This window comes from Pseudonaja textilis, chromosome 1, assembly GCF_049901715.1.
Source record: "Pseudonaja textilis isolate UNSWEBS1 chromosome 1, rPseTex1.2, whole genome shotgun sequence".
NCBI classification, from domain to species: domain Eukaryota; kingdom Metazoa; phylum Chordata; class Lepidosauria; order Squamata; family Elapidae; genus Pseudonaja; species Pseudonaja textilis.
The window spans coordinates 217,021,343-217,043,488 of record NC_141990.1 but is presented as its reverse complement, the minus strand read 5'-3'; the positions used below and the strand labels follow the sequence as shown (position 1 = coordinate 217,043,488).

At 41.1% G+C, this 22,146-nt stretch overlaps 1 protein-coding gene across 2 annotated transcripts in view; it reads right to left on the bottom strand.

Annotated features, from left to right (window-relative positions):
• CNTNAP5 (contactin associated protein family member 5) overlaps nucleotides 1–22,146 on the bottom strand; it is a 402,137-nt gene that overhangs the window by 301,258 nt on the left and 78,733 nt on the right. For both annotated transcript variants that reach the window (XM_087920476.1, XM_087920475.1), the window contains exons 2-3: nucleotides 19,036–19,146; nucleotides 3,185–3,378 (exon numbers count right to left, since the gene is read on the bottom strand). In XM_087920476.1, the coding sequence (XP_087776602.1) occupies nucleotides 3,185–3,378; nucleotides 19,036–19,146 (305 nt within the window). The remainder of the gene's footprint in view (nucleotides 1–3,184; nucleotides 3,379–19,035; nucleotides 19,147–22,146) is intronic.

Here is a 22,146-nt window from a genome sequence, read left to right as displayed (position 1 = left end):
ATGGTCACATTTTTCAGTTTTCAAAATTGAAAAAGAAATGGGGAAAATTCTACTCCTCTCCCTTTATAAAACAATCTCTCTCTCTCTCTCCCTCTCTGCTTCTCTCCCTCACTTTACAGGAGAAAAATCACAATTTTATGCATCTTTTTATTTCCTTTCTCATTTGAAGCCTGGTGCACAAATTGGCATGAGCTGGCTTATGAGAGCATCTACACAGGCACAGGGTGTTTAAAGAAATACTGATTTGTTGGTCCTTGAAAGATTGCAAACCATCTGGGATAGTCTTTGAACTGAAACTTTTTTATGGACTGCTAGTTCTGATTTTAAATGAATTTTTTAAAATGATTATTGTATTGTTATTCCAATGATTTCATGCTAGCTTTAAAACATCTCATTGATAAAATATGTTCTAGTTAGTACAAATACTAAAAATTGACCTATGAAGTTTTTAGAACTGATGTAATGCTTAGCCGAGTATATACACAAGAGATGGATTGTACTGTAATATGTTATTATACATCTGAATGGGGTATTGAGATTTCACATCTTTTCACATCTTAATGAGGTAGTGACTTCCTGTTTATTTGTGGTTCAGATGGCCCAGGGAAAGAAACTGTTTGTTAGTCTAGTGGTGTGGGATTTTATTGACCTAAAATGCCGTCCAGACAGCAGCAGGTCAAAAAGATAATTGCCAGGGTATGAGGGGTCTTCTATAATGGCCTTGATTCTGCTTTGGCAGAGGGACCTGGCTAAGTCTTCCAGGGAGGGCAGAGGACAACCAATGATCTTTTGAGCTGTGTTTATCACCCTCTGTACAGTTTTCCTCTCCTCAACTATGGAGCCTGCATACCATACACCCAGACAATATGTCAGAGTGCTCTCCACAGAGGCTTTATAGAAAGCCAGCAACAGCTTCTTATCCAGGTTGTTCTTCCTGAGAACCCACAGGAAGTGCAGCCACTGCTGAGCTTTCTTCACTATGGCTTTGGTGTTAGGGGACCAGGAGATATCAGCTGAAATATGGATGCCAAGGAATCTGATAGTAGGGACAGTTTCCACTCATTCTCCGTTGATGATGAGTGGGGCGTGGTCCTGTCCATGTTTCCTGAAGTCCATAATCAGTTCTTTGGTTTTATGGACATTCAGTGACAGTTTGTTCTGTGAACACCATAGACAGGTTCTCTACTTCTGCGCTATATGCCGTCTCATCCTCTCCAGAGATGAGACCAATCATGGTCGTGTCATCCGCAAACTTTATGATGGTGTTTGTTGCGTGGCTTGGTGAGCAGTCAAAGGTGTACAAGGCATATAGCAGGGGGCTCAAGACACAACCCTGGGCTGAACCAATACTGAGTGTAATAGTGGAAGAAAGATGGGGGCCAAGTCTAACAAACTGTGGTCTGTTTGTCAAAAAGTTCTTAATCCAGGAGCACGTGGGGGTGGGGACCTGCAGATTATACAGTTTGGTTACTAGTATATCTGGGATGATAGTGTTAAACGCAGAGCTGTAGTCCACAAAGAGCAACCTCACATAGCTCTGTTTGTTCTCCAGATGACTCAGCAGTTTATGAAGTGTGATGGCCACAGCATCCTCTGTAGATCAGTTTGCTCTATAAGCAAACTGATGTTGATCAAAGGAGGGTGGGAGGCAGTCTCTGATGTGCTGTGAAACTAGTCGCTCAAAAACCTTCATAATGGAGCTTGTTAACACTATGGGCCTATAGTCATTGAGAGTGTTTATATTTGTTTTTTGGGGAATGGGGATGATGGTTGAAGCCTTCAGGCATTGTGGGAGGATGGCATGTGTTAAAGATAGATTGAACAGCTCTGTAAGTATTTCTTCCAACTGGTCAGCACGCGCTTTAACTACTGCACCAGGAATGCCATCAGGCCCAGCAGCTTTCCTGGGATTTACTGCTCTCAGTGTTTTTCTCACCTCATGCACAAAATACAGAAATTGTTCACCTAAATTATACTATGAGTTAATAGAATTAAGTGATGGAATTCCAGTGTAATTCCCATTTAATTAATTCATAGAATTCATTTAATAAAATTCCCACTACTCTATTAATCATGTCAGTTATTAGTAGAATTGAACTGTGTTGGGGGACAAATGGTTTGAAAGACTATTTAAGTCATGACTGTTCTGAAGAGAACGACAAAAAGAAATTCTAATAATTTTATTTACACAGCTTGTGTTTAGAATGTTCTTAACATTTTACAAGTTCTCAATAATTCTCACAACTGCACCAAAGCAGAGAGAGAGAGAGAGAGCGAGAGAGAGAGAGAGAGAGAGAAAGAGAAGCATTATTTATTCCTACATTAATTTTCAGACATCAGCAGAATTTAGAAAATAACACAATGAATAATGCCATTGATGAAATATTAATGTTCAGGAACAGATTCTAGTTCATTTTAGCTATTGTATAACACAATTTCTTGGAACAAAATTACTGGAGAGAGATAAGGTACAAATTAATAAAACTGAAGCATTTATGTAAATTTTTTGATCTACAAATGCCCATAACAGACCCAGTAATGCAATAACCCACCTATCACAGAGATACAGTGTAGAACTCAACTGATTGATTTTCACTAAGAACCTCACAATAAAGAGGACTAATCAAGAACTCCCAACATGCATAATATGTCACATAAAGTAATATAGGATTTACAACACTATGACCAAGTTAATTTACAACATTAAATCATAATATACCTTCCTTGGTTTTATACATGATGTCTAAATTCTTAGCATTATATGTGAATTGGGCCACTGTTGCTAGTTTAAGAAACAAGATTTAAATCAACCAGCTTAATATTATCTATAAAAATTACCAAATCTATAGTGCAGTGCACTTTGAAGCATGTATATATTGATTATACAAATTTATCAGCTTTTTGATAAACATGATGTGTTATTTTACATCTTGTTTCCATAGTCATAAACTTTAGACAAATCTGTTTAAAATTTCAGTCCTCATTCTCAATGCTATTGCTATAGAAACATATGTTTCTATGTCGATAGATCATATAAAATGAAACATTACAATGGCACCTCTAATTGTATTTATACGGCTGGAATCCTTCTGAAGATGGAAAACTAAAATTAGGTAGAGAAGGCTATTCTGCCTAGAAACAGCTGTTAATACCTTAACCATTTATTCAAAAGATTTAGACTTACCCAGATGACGTCCTCCTGTCTGTACTGCTTCCAGTTGCGACCTGTATCACTGAACATTAGACTGTAGCTTGTGGTCCAGTCAGAGCTTCCATATCTTCCCTGAGTAGCAATGCCTGTAACCTCTACTCTATCTCCCAAATCAACTTGCAGCCATTGTTCCTTACTGGAATCCAAAGGGGACCAGCCACCAGCTCCTAAAAGAAAAGATAAACCAGAATGATTCTTTTTATGAGTGTTACATCTCCACTAAAATGTTCTGCAGAATGTACTGTTAGCCAAAAAGTTATTTCCTTCAGGATTGCACATTTTTCCTGATTTCCATTATTCAGAAACATATCCTCATGTATCAGAGGTGGTATTCAGCAAGTTCTGACCAGTTCTGGAGAACCGGTAGTGGAAATTTTGAGTAGTTCTGAGAACTGGCAAATACCACCTCTGACTGGCCATGCCCCCATCTATTCTCTGCCTCCTGAGTCCCAGCTGATCGGCTGGGTCTTCTTTTGCTGCCCTGCACAGGAGAATGGAGCTGGAAAGCAGGTTAGTGGGGCGGGGAGGGAATGGAATGGAAATTTTACAGTATCCTTCAACTGCAATGCCCACCAAGCCATGCCACATCCACCAAGCCATGCCCACAGAACTGGTAGTAAAAAAATTTGAATCCCAGCATTGCTCATGTAGTCCATGGAGGCTTATCAAAAAAGGCCCATTCTAAATTCATCATTGCTTCCCACCTTGTTTCTATAGATACATCCAGTCCCAAGTAGTGATTTATGACTGATGTTTGGGCATGTGCAGTCTGTGTATGTTAATTCTCTTAATTCTGTTTTTTTTTTTCTTGTTGATCTCATAAGTGCTGAGAAATCTTGTTTACCAGATATGGACAGCTAGATTCTGTTTAGAATTTAGAAGCCAAACTGTTTCTATTATTGTTAAAGGGAGGTTTAAGAACTCAGATATAAGAACAAAGATGTAGCCAAGAACTAACTGTAGAACAAATCACAAATTCTTCATACACAAATTTCAAATTAAACTAAAGTGGAAGGGAAAAAAGCCAGTTAGCTTCTGCAACATGAACTTGGTCATATACCAACATTTTCAAAGAGATCAACAGGAATCATTTTGAAAGTTCTGAACCTCATTAAAGGAGGAAGTGTGGGATTAATTTAAATAAATTGTTAAGGATGAATGTGAAAGCAGACTACAGGAGATCAAGAAACAGAAGGAAGCTAACTGGATATCAGAAAAAAAGATGAATAATTGTCAAAAAGAAGAGAGGCGTCAAAGTCACAACTGTTAAAGACCACAGGAAGCAACTCAATTTCAGAGAATTGTTAAAAGAGACAAAAACCAGTATTACAACAACATCTATAAAGACATCAAAGATAAAAATAGATATGGAAAAATAATAAAAGTCTTTCAATCCAAATGATATCAGAAATCAGGAGATTCCAAGCTCAAATTGGTATGCTAATGTATGCCAATGGACAGATATCATAGGAGGGGAGCCATGTTAATGTATAGCAGGGGTGTCAAACTCGATTTCATTGAGGGCTGCATTAGTATTGTGTTTGACCTCAGGGGGCCAGGATGGGCATGGCCAGGGTGTGTTGGCCAGCTTGTTGGGGATGCCTGTGATGGCCCAAGCACTCTGTCAGTGAAAACAGGCTCCTGAGCTCTGTTTTCAGCTGCCACAGCCTCCTGCAACCCTCTGCCAGTGAAAACAGAGCTCAAGAGGGCAGTCTTCCCAAACTCTAGTTTCAATGGCAGAGGGTTGCAGGAGGCTGTGGCAGCCGGGAATGGAGCTCAGGAGCCCATTTTCGTTGGCAGAAGCACCACAGGCTGGTCCTTCGCTGTTTCCAGGGTGGCCCTGTGGGCCAGATAGAGGAACCCCATAGGCTGGATCTGGGCCCCAGGCTTTGAATTTAACACCCCTGATCTATAGCTTTAACTCTGGTCTGTGACTATAACAAAAGATTGATTGATTAGTCTACAACATCAAAAATAAATAAATAGTAATCTGGTAGCATCTTTTCTGACTGATATATTTTAGTGAAGGGAATAGGCTTTTATTTCAACATAGGAACATATAGCAGTAAATGAGAGAAAGTAGGTTAAAATGGCAGAGGAGCAGCCTCTCAGAAGAAAGCCTTCTAGAAGCAGCCCAGCTATGAGCGGAAGCTGAGGACGCAATTACAGGAGAAGCTGAGAGGCCTGAACAAATAAAGGAAATGAAACTTCCCACAGTTTTGGAAGGTGAGCTTCCATCCCAGCTTAAAAAGGGAGGAAGGGCCCTGAGTAAGCTGACAAGAGTGGAATGGATGTGGTACTGGGAACCAGGCAGAGCACCAAAGCTCCTGGTGGGATCCCTGGGGAGATCCATAGAACAGCTGAGGGAGGAATTTGACCAAGCTGCCATTGGAGAGGAGGGCCTGTCAGGCCACCCAAAACAGAGGGGACCTCCCACAGAGCCTTCTGACATGAGGAGAAGCAGGCAAGATTACAGCCCTTCTCCTCTACCCAGCAGAAGAAGGAAGAGCCCACAAGGGCAACCAGTGCCTCCCTCATGCAACAGGTATCTCCTCCTTCCTCCTTTTGCATGAACTAGAGCCAGCCACTTGAGGTGGGTCGGCCACCTCAAGCACAAATTTACAGAGGGCAACAGGAAGAGGGCAGAGCAGAGCTCTATGAACCGCCCCGGTTCAGGGGGAAATTTGATGGGGACCCAGACCAGCTAGCTCTATTCCTTGACTCAGCTGAGATCCACCTAGAATGTTATGGATACCTCTACCCCTCCCCTAGAGACATGGTGAATGCCATTTCTGAGGGGCTGGAGGGAGAAGCAAGAGAATGGCTAGCAACCCTCCATAAGAGAAGGGCCCCCTCAACTGCATGATGCAGATGACTTCCTACGACTGCTAGAGGCCAAATTTGAGGAGGCAGAGGATGACCCATATGCAGAAGATGAACTCAGCAACCTAAAGCAAGGAGGGTGACCCATCAAGGAACACATCATGAATTCAGGAGAATCAGTGGGAGGCTACCCTTTTGCCTGAATGGATGCTGGTTCGTTTTTTCAGAACCAGCCTGGACCAGCAAATTAGCAAAGTAACTGCCTATTGTGACATCCCCAACAGACTCTGAGTGGCTCTGAATAGCCATAAAAGTCGATGGGGCATTAGGCACTAGCAATGTGAGGAAGCCACCGGGGACCAGAGACAGAGGGCAACCAAACCAGAGACCACTAAACTAAGGGGATGGCACACCACGATCTGCCCCAAGACCAACCCTCTCATGAAGCCCAATTAAATGCTACCGATGTGGAGGAGTAGGGCACATAGCAGCAGTGTGCGCAATCCCAGATTCGAGACCAAGGCTGAAACCACCACCCAGGGCGTGACCTGAACGAGGCCCCAGACATGCCACCAATGCATCCCAGAGGGTTCTTCAGGCTGCAGAGGTCCCTCTCCAGCCAGCTGAAGATGGAAGAACTCCAGACAATGACAACCAGTCACTGGATCCTTACGACAGCGAGGACAAGGGTGAAGACGACCCAATGGTGAGTGGACTGATTCTCCCTTTTGTTTTCCCAATATGGCTTATGGCCCCAAGCACAGGGAATAAGAGACTTTTCCAAGCCTTAATAGATTCAGGCTGCACCAGATGCCTGATCAATCTGACCACGGTCCTAAAACTGGGGATTAGAGTGAAAAAGCTAACCCACCCCATCCAGTTCAAACAAGTAGATGGCTCCCTACTGGGAGGAGTCTATGCCACTCACTTAACTGAACCAGTGAGACTAGAGCTAGCAGAATACTGGGAGACAATTCAATTAATAGTAGCTCCCAAAATGACAGATGCAGTCATACTGAGACTTTCCTGGTGAGGCCCGACCATCTGGTGGCAAGAGGGCAGCCACAGGTTGAGGATAGCAAAGGGACCCCAAATCCTTTCTCACCATCAAATGGAGGCACCACCCATGCAAGGAACCCCTTCTGAGAGTTCACCAGAACCCCAGAGGTCGGACAGATCCCCAGAGAATATCAAGACCTCGCTGAAGTATTCAGCGAGACTGGGTGTGACATCCTACACCCCCGCACACCGTGGAACAGACTGCACCATAGAAATCATCCCTGGGGCAAAATTACCAAAGTCCAAAATGTATGCAATGACACCCCATGAAATGCAAGAAATGTGCAAATATATAGACAAAAACTTAAAAAGGGGTTTCATCGAACCAACTATGCCACGGGTCGCAGCCCCAGTCCCCCAGATGGGATTATGAGACTATACATTGACTTTAGATCAATCAATGGACTCTGTGTACGCAACCTATATCACCTCCCGCTCATGAAGGACATACTATCCCATCTGGCCAAAGGGAAGGTCTTCACCAAATTAGACTTCAGAGAAGCATACTATTGAGTTTGCATCAGAGAGGGAGACAAATGGAAAACAGCATTCAACTGCCCCCTAGGGAGCTTTCAATTAAAAGTCATGCCTTTCGGACTACAGGGTGCCCCAGCGATGTTCATACAATTAATTAACGAGGTGCTACATGAACATCTTTATAAGGGGGTCCTTCTCTACTTGGACAACATTTCTCATCTACACTGAGATGATGGACGACCATGTACCCCTAGTGCACCAAGTACTGAAAAAACTTCTAGCAGCAAATCTGTATGTCAAGCTCTTGAAATGTGAATTTCACCACACACAGTTGGACTACCTGCGATACCAGGTCTCAAATAAAGGCATAGAGATGGACCCAGCCAAAGTACAAGCCATCCTCAGTTGGCAAGCCCCTTGCACCCACAGACAGCTACAAAACTTTTTGGGGTTTGCAAACTTTAACCTTAACCTTAACCTTAGACTATCTACTATTGACCTAATCCCTTTCCTAAGAGGTCTGTGGGGGGCATGCATAAGCGCACCAATGTGCCTACCGTCCCTGTCCTACTGTTTCTTTTATTTATTTATTTTTATTTTTTATTTTTCTTATATATATCCATGTATTCATAACAATGTTTTTACTTATACCTTGTAAGCAATTGACAAACCAAGTAAATAAATAAAAAATAAAAATAAAACTTCTACCAGCAATTCATCCCCTCCTTTGCAAGGATTGCCAAACCCATGATGGACCTTCTAAAGACAGGGAGCGCATAAATGAAACCCCACCCAGGACAACTCCTACAGTGGGACCTAACCTGCCAAAAATCTTTTGAAATGCTGAAATAACTGTTTGCAAAAGAACCGTTGCTGAAGCACCCTGACCCCAAACAACCCTTCATTGTTCAAGCAAACGCCAGCAACGTGGCAGTGGGAGCAGTGTTACTCCAAAGAAATGACCAAGGAAACCTACAGCCCTGCACCTACATCTCCCATAAATTCACAGATATAGAAAGGCTATGGGCCACATGGAAGAAAGAGGCTTTTGCAATATGATGGGCACTGTGGACCTGGAATCACCTGCTGGAATGGGGCCATAAGCCGTTCAAAGTTTGGACTGACCATAAAAATCTGGAAAGCCTTAGGACCCCGTGAAAATTATCACCTAAACAAGTCCGCTGGTCCCAAAACTTCAACCGATTCAACTTTGTGCTAAAACACATCCCGGGGTAAAAAACTTTCTGGTTGACACCCACTCTTGCATGCCTCAGTATAAATGTGAAAGAGAGAAGATTATAAATGCCATCATTCCCCCTATCCAAATGGCTGCCCAAGTAACCAATAGACAATGATGACACGACCAACAAGACCAACCCACAGATAATTTAGCCCAAAATTAAAAAACTGAACTGCTAGCAGACTGTTGGTTCCAGGACAATCAACACATCTTAATGAAAAAAGATGACCTAGCATGGAAAGAAACAAAACTCTATGTCCCAGAATCCCTATGTACTCTAGTCCTTCATAGGAGCCATGATGCCAAACTGGCAGGCAACTTTGGGCTCTTAAAGACTTTACACTTAGCTCAGAGACAATTCTGGTGGACTGTCATAAAGAAAGATGTGGACAGTTATGTGAAGAGTTGCACCATTTGCACCGCAATGAAAAAATGACTAGGAAAACCCCCCGGACTGCTCCAGGCAGTTGCGGAACCAATGAGGCCATGGGAGGAGATCACAATGGATTTCATAGTAGAATTACCAAAAAGTGGAGGAAACACAGTGATCTGGACTGTAATAGACTTATTTTCCAAACAGGCGTATTTCATACCATGCAGCGGGCTACCCTTAGCCCACCAGTTAGCCAGGCTATTTTTGAAACATATCTACCACCTGTATGGAGTGTCATGAAGAATTATCACAGACAGAGGAGTCCAGTTCACGGTTAAATTTTGGAGGGGGTTCCTGCGGACTATTGGGTCACCCCAGGGTCTTAGCTCAGCTTTTCATCCAAGCACCAGTGGGGGGTGGGGGACAGAGAGATTGAATGCCATGGTAGAGCAGTAGCTGAGATGCTACATGAATTATCAGCAATCCAATTGGGTGGACCTGCTGCCTTTTGCAGAGGTCATGTACAATAATGCTGTTCACAGTAGCACAGGACTAACCCCTTCAAAGTAGTGAGCAACATGGACTTCGTCCCAATGCCTGAATATCTAAGGGATCCCCCCTCCTCAGTAAGCCTGACCAATTGGATGTCAGTACTGAAAGCAACTTGGGAAAATATAAAAAGGCACTGGCAAAAGCTACAAAAAACAGGCAGAGAAACCCCAGGCCCTGCAAAGGACATTCCAGGTGGGGGAGAAGGTCTACCTATCCACCAAGTACTTGAGGTTAAGGCTCCTTAGTAAGAAGTTGGGGCCAAAGTTCATGGGACCATTCCCCATAGTAAAGGTCATCAACCCAGTCATGGTGCAACTGAAGTTGCCCTGACTATTAGGGAAAATACATCTGGTATTCCATAGTAGCCTCTTAAAACCTGTGGTGGGATCAACCCTGAGGTCACCACCTCATGAACCCCCAGACCCCATGGTCATAGGGTGCCATACCCATTAGGAGGTGCAGCGAATCCTTGATTCAAAGTGCCACAGGAGACAACTCCAATATTTAATCAAGTGGAAGGGCTACCCTTTATCAGAGGCATCTTGGGTAAAGAATAGGAACATCCAAGTTGATCACCTTGTGACAAGGTTCCATGCAGAAAACCCAACCAAACCTGGGGGGCGTTCACAACCCTAAGTTCTAATTCTGTAATAAATTTATTTTCTTTTTGTGTTGTACAGTCACCTTCAGGAAGTGAGGGGAGCTGAATGTCACTAAAAAGATACTTCTTTGGTCTTTTTAGCTGCCAGAAAAAAAGGGAGTGGGGGAAAATAAGGCATTCTTGAAATGCCTAGATAATTACCCCAGCGGCCCAAAGTTGTCAGAGCATAAGAAGGTTATTGGAGAGCATGATGGATGACTCTTGGAGATGGATGTGTCACATTGGGGAAGTCACATCCAAGGCTGGGGGGAAAACCAGGGTCAAGGGGGAAATTATGATATCATTTAGTATCAGCTGCAACCACCTTACGCCAACATGGCCACTCTTAATAAATCAATTTACTTTTCTCTGAGATGTGGCTAGAGACTTTTTATTTGAATGAGGGTGGATTTGTTGGAGCCCTGACGTTTGGCTTTATTGTTCTGTTAAATTCTCCGTGTTCATTGTCTGCAATAGTTTCAAATCTCCCATAAAACTACAGTACTTATTTACAATATAAAAATGCCAACATCATATTCCTTTCCTTAGGAAAATAGAGGCAAGACACAAAGATATATATTCTGCCTGAAATTCATGTTCAATGCTCACCACGTTGGATGTTTTATGTGGTCTGAGATTTGTCCATTTTTAATTATGATATGCCTTCTTATTTGAAATATAAACATAAAACGCACAAGTGGTGGGATTCTACCAATTCAGACCAGTTCGGATGAACTGGATGTTAAATTTACATCTGATTCGCCGAACCGGTAGTTGGACCAAGTGGCTGGCTTCGCCCACTCTACCCCGCCCCTCCCTAGAGTCTCCACAGAGCCCATTTTGGATTCAGGTAAGTGCAGGGTTCACACAGAAGCTCCAGGAGGGCAAAACAACAGGCTGAACTAGAAGTTCTGGAAATCTGGAAATGGGTGTGTTTCTGGCTTCTGGAGGCCATCCAGAGCCCAGGGAGTCTATTTTCACCCTCCCAGAGGCCCAAGGAAAGGCTCCAGACTCTGGGGAAGGTGAAAAACAGCTGAATCTGAAGTTCCAGAAGTCTGGAAATGGGCCTGTTTATGGCTTCCTGGAGCTCAGGAGAGGCCATTTTCGCCCTCCTGGAGGCCCAAGGGAAACCTATGGACTCTGGAGAAGGTGAAAAACAGCCCTCTTGGAAGTTCTGGTAGGCCACACCCACCATGGCTACACCCACCCAGCAACTGGGCAATGAACTGGTTGCTGTGATTTTTGAATCCCATCCCTGAAATCCACTTTACTTTGAGACAAAGATACAGTGTTTGACTTTTAGGATGCACAAAGAAATGCAAATAAGACTTGCAGACACAGCAGTAGGTGTTAAAAATCATTTTAAGAGAAATTGGTGTGATGGAACTAGTAAAAGTGTGAATAAATATATATCTTTATGCAATGCTTTAGTGTTATGAATCCTTAGTTTAAGTTGTAACTATAATCCATATCTGAATAAATGTTCCTCTCTAAGAACTGTCTTCCGTAGACATATATTGAAATTTTAATAACCCCAACTAATGATGATAATTTAGCAGACAAGTATGTGCACTGGAGTGAAATACAGGTTTTTTTCTGATTTGGATTCAAATATTGTTCGGTCCATGTCAAAGTTCAGGTGCATTTGAAGAATTAGTGAAAACCTCTGAGAAAATTTTGGAGAAGTTAAATGAATTTCATTAAGATTAGGAAAATCCCATCAAGGGATTTCTTATATTCCTAGAAGCCGTTATGTTCCAATAACCCAATAGAATTAGAAATGATATTTTAATTAAAATGCCAAACAATATTTGAAATGTCTTCTTGAAATATCATCCACTATATTCTCCTAATTTTTAATGTCATACAGCCATGTTGTCTAGTGATTTCCTATTACTTTCAGAATGCCTTAAATTGAATAGAGAAAAGAGAGCTAAATTTAAAATATATCTGTGGAAGCTGAGATGGAAGGAAAACAGCAGACATAATAATGAAAATAGATTTTCTGTGAATATATTTCTCACTCACATGCCAGTACCCAGATGCGCACACGCCCCCTGCGCATGCGCGCACGATCTCCTCCTCCACCCCCTTACCTGCACTGCACATGCATGTGCACCTCCCAGCTGATTTGGGGGGCCTTTTCAGCTTCCCAGAGACTCAAGGGAAGCCTCTGCAGCCTTTGGACCTTTTCATCACTTCCGGTATTTCCAGAAATACAGGAAGTGATGAAACTTGCCTGTTTTTCAGCCTCCAAAGGCTGCAGAGGCTTCCCTTGAGTGTCTGGGAGACCAACAAAGGCCCCAAAATCAGCTGGGAGGCACACGCATATGCAGTGAGTTAAGTTTGTCTGGGGCTCACATGCCTGCACAAATGGCTCTGCGTGCCACCTGTGGCATGCGTGCCAATAGGTTCGCCATCACGGGACTAAACAGACTTTTTGTTTAAAAAAAACACAGAAAGATGTTGAGACATTGGGAAAAGTGCAAAGAAGACCAACTAGGATGACTAAAGGCCTGGAGGCTAAAACATATGAAGAACAGTTGCAGGATTTGGGTATGATCAGTCTAGAGAAAAGAAGTACTAGGCATGACGTGATAGCAATATTCCAGTATTTGAGAGGCTGCCACAGAGAAGAGGGAGACAATTTATTTTCCAAAGCACAAGAGGTGGGGACAGGAATCAATAGATGGACACTAATCAAGGAGAGAAGCAACCTGGAATTGAGGAGAAACTTCCTCACAGTAAGGACAATTAACCAATGGAACAGCTTGTCTTCAGATGTTGTGAGTGCTTCATCACTGGAGGTTTTTAAGAAGAGACTGGACTTGTCTGAAATGGTATACTTGAACAGACTGGACTAGAAGACCCCCAAGGTCCCTTCCAGATTTATTCTGATTCTGAAGCCAAAAGTCAGTATTTTTTGTATCTTAGCTGCCATCTGAATTTTGAACTGATGTTTGCAGATCAGATCTTACAGTATTGATTCAAATGTACACACCAATTTCTGAACCTATTTTTCTCAAATAAAGATACACTTTTTAGAGTTAAACATCTACAAAAGTTTCAATCCTTACCATTTAAGAAAGGTATACTATTTCTGAGTCTTTTGTTACATTCCATCAAAACTCCCAAACAGACTAGTCTAAATAATAAGAGATATAAAGCAGCTAAACTCTTTGATATAACATCAACCCAACTCTTTGAATCTAAACATTATTTAAAAGTGGGCTTTACCTGTTTGATTCTATCATACCATCTAATCTGTGAAATCAAAGAGAATATTCTCAGCTTTGTAAAAATGAATATGAGTATGACACAACTTATTTTCCTTCTATGGTGAAATCAGCCTGCTCTAATGGTGAACTTTTGAAAGAATGTTTTTAATAGAGGGGAAATGCTTAAAACATTGAAAATTTGAAAGTCAAAATCTGCTGTTTTAAATTAAAGGAAAGGAACAATATCCAATTTCACCATTTCTATTCCATATAATGTTTTTTGTCCTCAGGACCAAGAGAAGCAATTAGTCATACTTTTGAACAAAGGATGCTATCACAACTAGCAGATTCAGAACTGAGCATCTTTGGTTTAACTCAAAATGGGGAAAATAATGAGCCATTTGCTATGGACCTTTTCATAATTATTAAGTGCATCTGTAGAAGTAGTAACATATAACATTCTGGTTCACAGATTTCCATTTCCATGTTCTACTAAAGTGTTATAGAAAGTGTTGAGAAGATAGTGTGACACCTTATCACATTGGTTGATTTAAGGTGCTGAATCCAGATTTAGTTCCTAAATGTCTGTTGGAAGGAACAGCATGGAAGGAACAACTCTGGTGACTACATGGAAATTTCCAGTGCACGCTGGCTCAGGAATTCTGGGAGCTGAAGTCCAGATATCATAAAGGGTTCATAGATGTCACTCCTGTATTACAGTCTCCTAGTGTTCTGCCTGGCTCCCTACACACACATACACGTATAGCAAAAGTTCTACAGGTTCAACACCCCCCCAAACAGGTCCTCGGAAAGCACTCCTGTTGCACAGGTCTAGATTCCAAGCTCGGTACAGCAAGAGTCACTGGGTAACCAGTCCAGAAGTCCAGAAAAGCAGGCCAGGAGTCAAACAGACCAGGAAACACAGCACGAGCACACAAGGCACAGAACTGGGCATGTTGCTCCAGCAACACTCAAGTCCTCAGGGCGAGACTAAGTAGGCAACATGCTGCAGCCCTTCATGAGAAGTGAGGTTGCCTCCTCATGAGTAGTCTAGATGACCAGTGTTGTGCCTGTCTCCTCTCTGCTCTACATGTCCTTAGATCACCTGGGACTGCTCTATCAGACTAGCATTCTCTCAGCCCCAGTCGTGACCAATCCTGGCTCTACCCTTTCTTCTACAGACTCAAACTCACCCTCCTCCTCTGAAGTCACATCTGGAGAAGGGTCCAGGGTGGATCCATGACACCTATCCACAACAGACTTCATTTCATTAAATTCCATTGTTCAGCTATTTGGAAATATTGTACCACACTGAATCACCAAAACCCAACTTCTAAGCACAACGTTAAACTTTAAACCGTACTATAAGAGATATTTACATTCATATTTCAACTATGTTACAAAATCATAGTATAACTATATTTTATTTTTTTAATATAAATCATCCAGAGAATTTTGCCAATGCATGGCAAAAAATCCCCATCAAGTTAATAACTAAATAATAAAAACATGATTTCATTACAGTTGGAGAACTCCAGTTGAGAGACAATCGATATAGCTACTGAAGACTCTAATACATTTCTTTCTCAACTGTTCCCATCTGTAAAATCATATAGCCTGTTAGCCTCTGCTTGTAGCCATGGAGACCATCACAAGAAGACTTCATGTCATTAAGGCAATTGATCTTTTTAATGAATCTACTAGAGAGTAGACATTTAATAGCATATTGTTTTTGAATAAAGAGACTACCTAGTTTTGAATTCATGAGAAACTCTGGATTTGAACCATGTATGCCAAAGATCATAATATTGCACATAGAAACATTCCAACTAAACCAAGAGCTATTTAGTCTTACAAACTTTTTGTTCTACCCTAAACTAAACTGGACTGAAGATCTTTATCATCTGATCTCTTCAGATCAATGTAGCAGGAAACTTATTAATAATGGAAGCTATTATCTCTCAGCTAGGATAAGCTAAGTTGCTTCATAATTAAAACTGGCAAAAATGATCTTGCTTTTCTGATTGTAATTAATGTTTCTTTCTAGTATGATAACCATATGTATTTGCTGCCTCTAACTAAATATAAAGATATCCTGGACTCTTGTTATGATGTCTGAAAGGCTTTGATTCCTAATATATCTGAAATGTTTACAACAAATATTTTGGGTATCATTAAAAACAACTGAGCTACCAAAACAGGTTCCAGTTTTTTGATTAAGCATTGCATATTCACTCAACACAGATGACAACTGACTAAGTATGGTGATCAATCCACATTCTGGATCATTGCTTTCACACATGTGCCAGTTGGAAATGAATGCACGGAGCATAACATGAGTCTTGGAGCAGCCTGATTTTGGACTAAATGTAGATGATGTTGGCTAAGAGATGCTGACTGTTGTGCAAACTGGATAAGCTCACAGTCACCACTCAAGATATTTCCCTAGAGCTCAGGTTGTCATACCAGTTGCCAGATACCACCAAATGATTATTCTGAGTTCATCAGGAGATGAATACATCTTAATAAAAACCAAAATAGTAGCCAATCTGGGACAAATTTCTGGTTTGTGTGGGCCCATGGGTTTGCTCCCATCCACATCATATACTTCAGGATGTTTTTTTTTCTTAAGTGTTTATTGAAGAGATTTTTTCAAAGTAAAAATAATGCAAAGAAAATCATCAAACCCATAAATCACAAGTTGATTTCCAGCAGAAAGTTCATAAAGGCTTTCCAGTCACTGAGAAATATAGCTTTACCATCACTGCTAATTCTGTCATCTTTTAAATATGTATTTCAGGATGTTGTAGTGCTATAATAGTAGGTCCTTCTACATCACTAGATAGAGGGATGGGAAGAGGGAGAGAAACGTAGAAGTTAAGGTGCTGGACTAGAAAGTGGGAAACCTACATAATTCTCTTTTAGTCAAACAAACCAACTAGGTGACTCTGGACCAGCCACTTTGTTTCTCCTCTAAACTGGAGTATTGAATTAGATTTATCTATCAACTTGCACTGGACCATCACAGTAGATTACAGCCTATAACCTTCAATGTTTCATCTGATATGAATATTAGGTATTAGTTATATATCCACAGCCATACACATGTAGTAATTGAAACAAATAAACACAGAATAAAAGAAAGTCAGATAGCTATCAGTACTTAAGTAAGACATTGCATATGTGATTTGTAAGAAAATCCCTGCAAAAGATATGTTCCTTCACTTATAAAGTTATTAGACTAACAAAAGAGGACACATCCTAAAAAAAGAAGCCAGTAGAAATTTAGGTAAGATATCCAGGAGACAACTGAAATATTCAGTGGTATGGTTAATGGAAAATTTCCATTGACTTTGAGACTGTAATGCTTATTCCTTAAGTCAGCCGTGAATAGATTGCTTTTAAACTTGTTTTAACGACATAAGAGCTCTTTCTCCTCCACACAATTTTGTTCATGTAGAAAAAGCCTATTAGTTGATTCCCTTCCTCATCAATATTATCTGAACTTCCTAGGATTAGGAAGCTATGAGCAGTGAAAAATAGTTACTGCTAATCCAAGGCAGTGTGGAACAAATGTTGGTTCTCTTCCATACTAGCAAAATAATGCAGAAAAGGATTAGAAAAAATAAATATGTCTCAAATTATGTGCAACTGATTGTTATGATCAATTTCACCATAGATCCTATTGTTCTTCAAACTCTTTCTCTTTCCATCAATATTTCAAAAGTTAAGTTAGCCCCAGCTTGAGAATTGCTATGAGAACTTGGATTGTCTCAAGAATGTATACATTACGTCAACATGTAAAATCAGGCATTTTATAGAATCCCTAGAAAATCTATAAAATGCCAAAAATGGGACAACAAAGTATGGAACATTTAATATTTCACACATTTCCTTGGCATTCTATACAATGCCAAAAGATAAACTGGCAAAGTATAAAATACTTTAGTTGGAGTATAAAATACTTTGACTAAAATGCAGAGGTGGGATTCAAATTTCTTAACAACCGGTTCTGTGGGTGTGGCCTAATTTGTGGGTGTGGCTTGGTGGTTGTGTCACTGGCTAGGCATTGCTTGCTGACTGGGCATGGCTTGTATGTAAATATTATAAATATTTATGTAAACATTGAATTTTTTATAAAAAAAGAGCAACTTTTACCCAAAATTAGGCAAAGCAGGCAGGCAGATTGAGTTGCTCACAAAATCGCAGATTCATTCAGAGACATATCTTTCTGCAATCAGCTACCTGAGTCTGTCACATAAAATTTGTTTGCTAGCAAACTCACAAAATTAACTCACAACACACTATGTATGTAAATATTGAACTTTTTATAAAAGAAGATCAACTTTTACCCCAAATCAGGCAGAGCAGGCAGATTGAATTGCTCACAGAATCACAGATTCACTTAGAAATCTGTGTTTTTGCCATCTGCTACCTGAGTCTGCACTGAATAATAGAAGCTTTAGGCTCAGCTCTGCTTTTAGATTAGCTAGAAAGCAAGAAATCCAACAATTTCCTGCTTTCTAGCTAATCTAAATCTCCTGGCACAGCAGAACAGCTGATGGGCGGGGGAGAAAAGGAAAAATAGCAACTTAGCAAGCAAGTTTGATGGCACACATGCCAGGTAAAAAGTGAGTGGGTGGGGCAGGGCGGGGCCAGCAGTGGCACGATTTGCCAGTTTTCCAGCAAGTAGAATCCCACCCCTGGTGAGAGTGCATTTTGCGCACACATGTAAACCATTTGCTAAAAACCTCAGCTATGCTGCCCAGACAGCTGACAAGGGCTGCATGCAGGTGCGCAGCATTTGAAAATCCTCTTCTTTCCTGCTTTTTCAATCCCAGTTGTGCCACGCAAAGCAGCTGAGGTTGAAAAAGCAGGAAATAAAGGATGGCCAAGAGCCCGGGTGGGCAGCGTGGCCAAACAGAGCAGCAGATACTGAACCAGTTCATTGTCTGCTGCTCTTCAGAGCTACCAGTTCTATAGAACCAGGCCAAACTGGTAGCATCCCAGCCCTGCTAAAATGCCATTGTAGCCTTCCTTGTTGGAACAAGTAGGTCAATACTGGTCTTTTTAACTTGTGTTTTATTTTTTTCAGTAAGAAAGTCCTTTATTTTGCAGTTCTTTTATTTTCATATCTGTCTTTTCAATAAAGAGTTAGGGTGAGAGCTAACCCTAACCCTCAGCCTTACCCTTTCCGTTACTCTCTTTTCATACTTTGCCTAAATAGTTCTTGTCATTCTGCATAATGTCCACGTATTCTATTTATACAGTGCCTAGGGAAAGTATATCACAGACATTTCATACTTTGCCTAAATGTTACATTATATACATTATTCAGGCATTCTATTCAATGTAAGCTTTTTACACATTCCTGGTAACGTATATAAAAATGCACCAAAGAATTGTGCACCATGACAGCATGTTGACACTCTGTAATCTTACCATCCCGTCTGATGAGTTTTGCAAAGCTGGGGTTGTGGTTGTTGGAGAGTTTGGATGAACTGTCAAAAGCTGATGCAGGTAATGACAGTATCAGTGGCTCTTCACAATTATCTACAAAACAAGAAAAAAAATATGGAAAGCATGAAATATAATGGAAAAAACTTTTGGCTTATCAGGATCATTTCATGGAGACAGACACACAGAGATAGAAACAGAGGAGAGAGGGGGGGAGAAGGACATATCTGCACCTGTTCCTTCCTAATTAATGAATTACCTTAAAAGAAACAAGCTTGATAATAAAATTCTCTGCAAAAATATACATGATACATACATACATACATATTAGTATCATGTATAATAATATACACACACAAACACACACACATAATATTTTCCTCAACAGCTTTCAATAGATATGGTGTGAAATATCCCATTTTATCTCAAGAAGAATATAGACGTGGGTCTAGCCCAGGGGTGGGATTCAAATTTTTTTAACAACTGGTTCTGTGGGCATGGCTAAGTTGGTGGGTGTGGCTTGGTGGTCATGTGACTGGTGGACATGGCTTGGTGGTCATGTTATTGGCTGGGTGTGGCCAACTCAATATCACTTATATCGAGGCATGCATCTCCTCCCCTGGCCTCTCATGACTGTGGGGATGCTGCAACAGTTGTAAGTGTGAAAAATGGTCATAAGTCACTTTTTTCAGTGCCATTGTAACTTTGAATGGACACTCCACACAAGCAAAGTACCAGCAAAGGAGGGGGAAAAACTCCAAAGAAGTTCCTGAGACAGGAAGTCTAGTCCTGCCAAGAATATAATAAAGATTAACGGAGAGGCAGTTTCTGTAAGCAACACCTTCCTTACAGGATTAGGTCAGTAATTTCTTCTAACAACCAGTTCTCCAAACTGCTTAGAATGTTAACAACCGGTTCTAGCAAATAGGTGCGAGCTGGTAGAATCCCACCCCTGGTATAGCCTCCTAAGATTATGTTGTGAAGGAGGTTCAAATTTACAAAATCAGAAAAGCATGCAGGTGGGTCTTTTAGGCAGGCAGATGCTACAAAATACAAGGTCATCATGCCTTCTGGAAGCTCCTCGAGAGAAAAAGCAGTGGGAACAACTTGCAGGAGTGGCTTACAATCTTCCCCATTGACTTCCCTTGTGGAAAGAGGCAGGAAAATTTGTAAATGTTGGTCATGTGGCGATGGGACATAGCAACAACCATTGTTATTGTGATCCAGTTGTCAGTAATCCAAATTATGGTCATGTGACCAAAGGGACACTGCAATAGCCAGAACTTTGAGTACCAATCAAAAGCTCCTCCAGTTCAGTGCCACTTCTAAGTTTTAATGATCTCTGAACAAGTGGCCACCTTACCACCTTCTTTTATACTCTTTAGCAGCCATCAATTCAAACAATTGACTATCTATGAAGATTCTCAGTCATCCAGGTCATGGTTGTCCCAAAGGTGCTTTTTCAAGAGGCAACTGGACTTTCTGGTTTTTCTTTGAAGACATTTCACTTCTCATCCAAGAAGCTTCTTCAGCTCTGAAGAAGTTTCTTGAATGAGAAACAAAATGTCTTCAAAGAAAAGCCAGAAAATCCAGTTGTCCCAAAGGTGCTTTTTCAAGAGGCAACTGGACTTTCTGGTTTTTCTTTGAAGACATTTCACTTCTCATCCAAGAAGCTTCTTCAGCTCTGAAGAAGTTTCTTGAACAAAATGTCTTCAAAGAAAAGCCAGAAAATCCAGTTGCCTCTTGAAAAAACACCTTTGGGACAAACAATTGACTGGTTAGTCCATCATTTCAAGGAAAGAACAAAGTCCAGATATGGTACAAAGAGAAAGAGAAAAAAAAGGAAAAAATGTAGAGCAGTGTGTATGCCAACTAGAAAAGACTTTCTGCATACCAACTATACACTAATGGGCATGATTGGAACTTCCACTGTAGGAACCACCAACCACAATTTTTAGAATATAGTGCATTAAATCTGTATGAATAGCAGTGTAGAAAACACCCATGCCAGGGGCACTGTAGGTACATGATTGTGGGGCAGCAACATTTAAGGGGTATTTTATGTATTCTACTTTATTCTTAAAATACGCATGGCTTTGCACCTTGTTAATATTCTTCTGGATGGTTGAAAAAAAAATTTAGAAAAAGAAATTAAACAATATTCAGGTCATAATGTGCTAGAGAATGGTGTCAAACTCAAGACCTGGGGACCGGATCCGACCCACAGGTTGCTTATATCTGGCTCATGAGGCCTCCTTGGAAACAGTCCACGGTCCTCTGCTAGCAAAAATGGAGCTTGGGAGGGCTGTGTGCAACTCTCTGCCAATGAAAACAGAGCTTGGTTTTCACTAGCAGAGCGCTTGGGCCACCACAGGTGCCTCCAACATGAGTGACGTCAAGCTAGCCACACTCACCCTGACCACGCCCTGTTGGCCCCCCTGAGGTCAAACTCAACCCTGATGCAGCCCACAATGAAATCGAGTTTGACACCCCTGTGCTAGAGGTTCAGATAGATTCTTTCATTTTGTAATTCATAAGGAACAATACCTTGCCTCTCACTCTCAATTCCCTGTCTCTATACAGAAGTATAATATGATTGAAACCAACACCCTAGTTAACATCATCCCACCAATACTCCAATGTCTATAACTATAACAGATGAAATAACTCTCAGACATAAAAAAGTAAGTCAACACAGGTCTAAGTCTACTGCAGTCTCATCATTGTATAAGTCCAGAAAGATGAAACTGAAAAAAATGTCTTCAACTTAATGGAGTTGGTCTAATCACAGCTACAGCAAGCAGATTGCCCTTTCAAAAGTCCACTGGCCCCCTCCCACTGACATTCCCCATTGCTGCCTGAATGACCATGTCCTCCAGCCACCTGTACAACTGTTTTCCAGCCAATTCTAAATTGGGAAGCTAGTATCACAAAGCATTGGTGTGCATGTGGCTGTTATTTGCTCACTACACCAAAACAAAAATGTGTGTACTTTGATTTTTGGGCTGTTACGTTACATGAACATAATCACTCTTTTTGGAATCATGATTTGCATTTTAAGCATTGTAAAAACCCAGCCAGTGATGGTTAATTGAA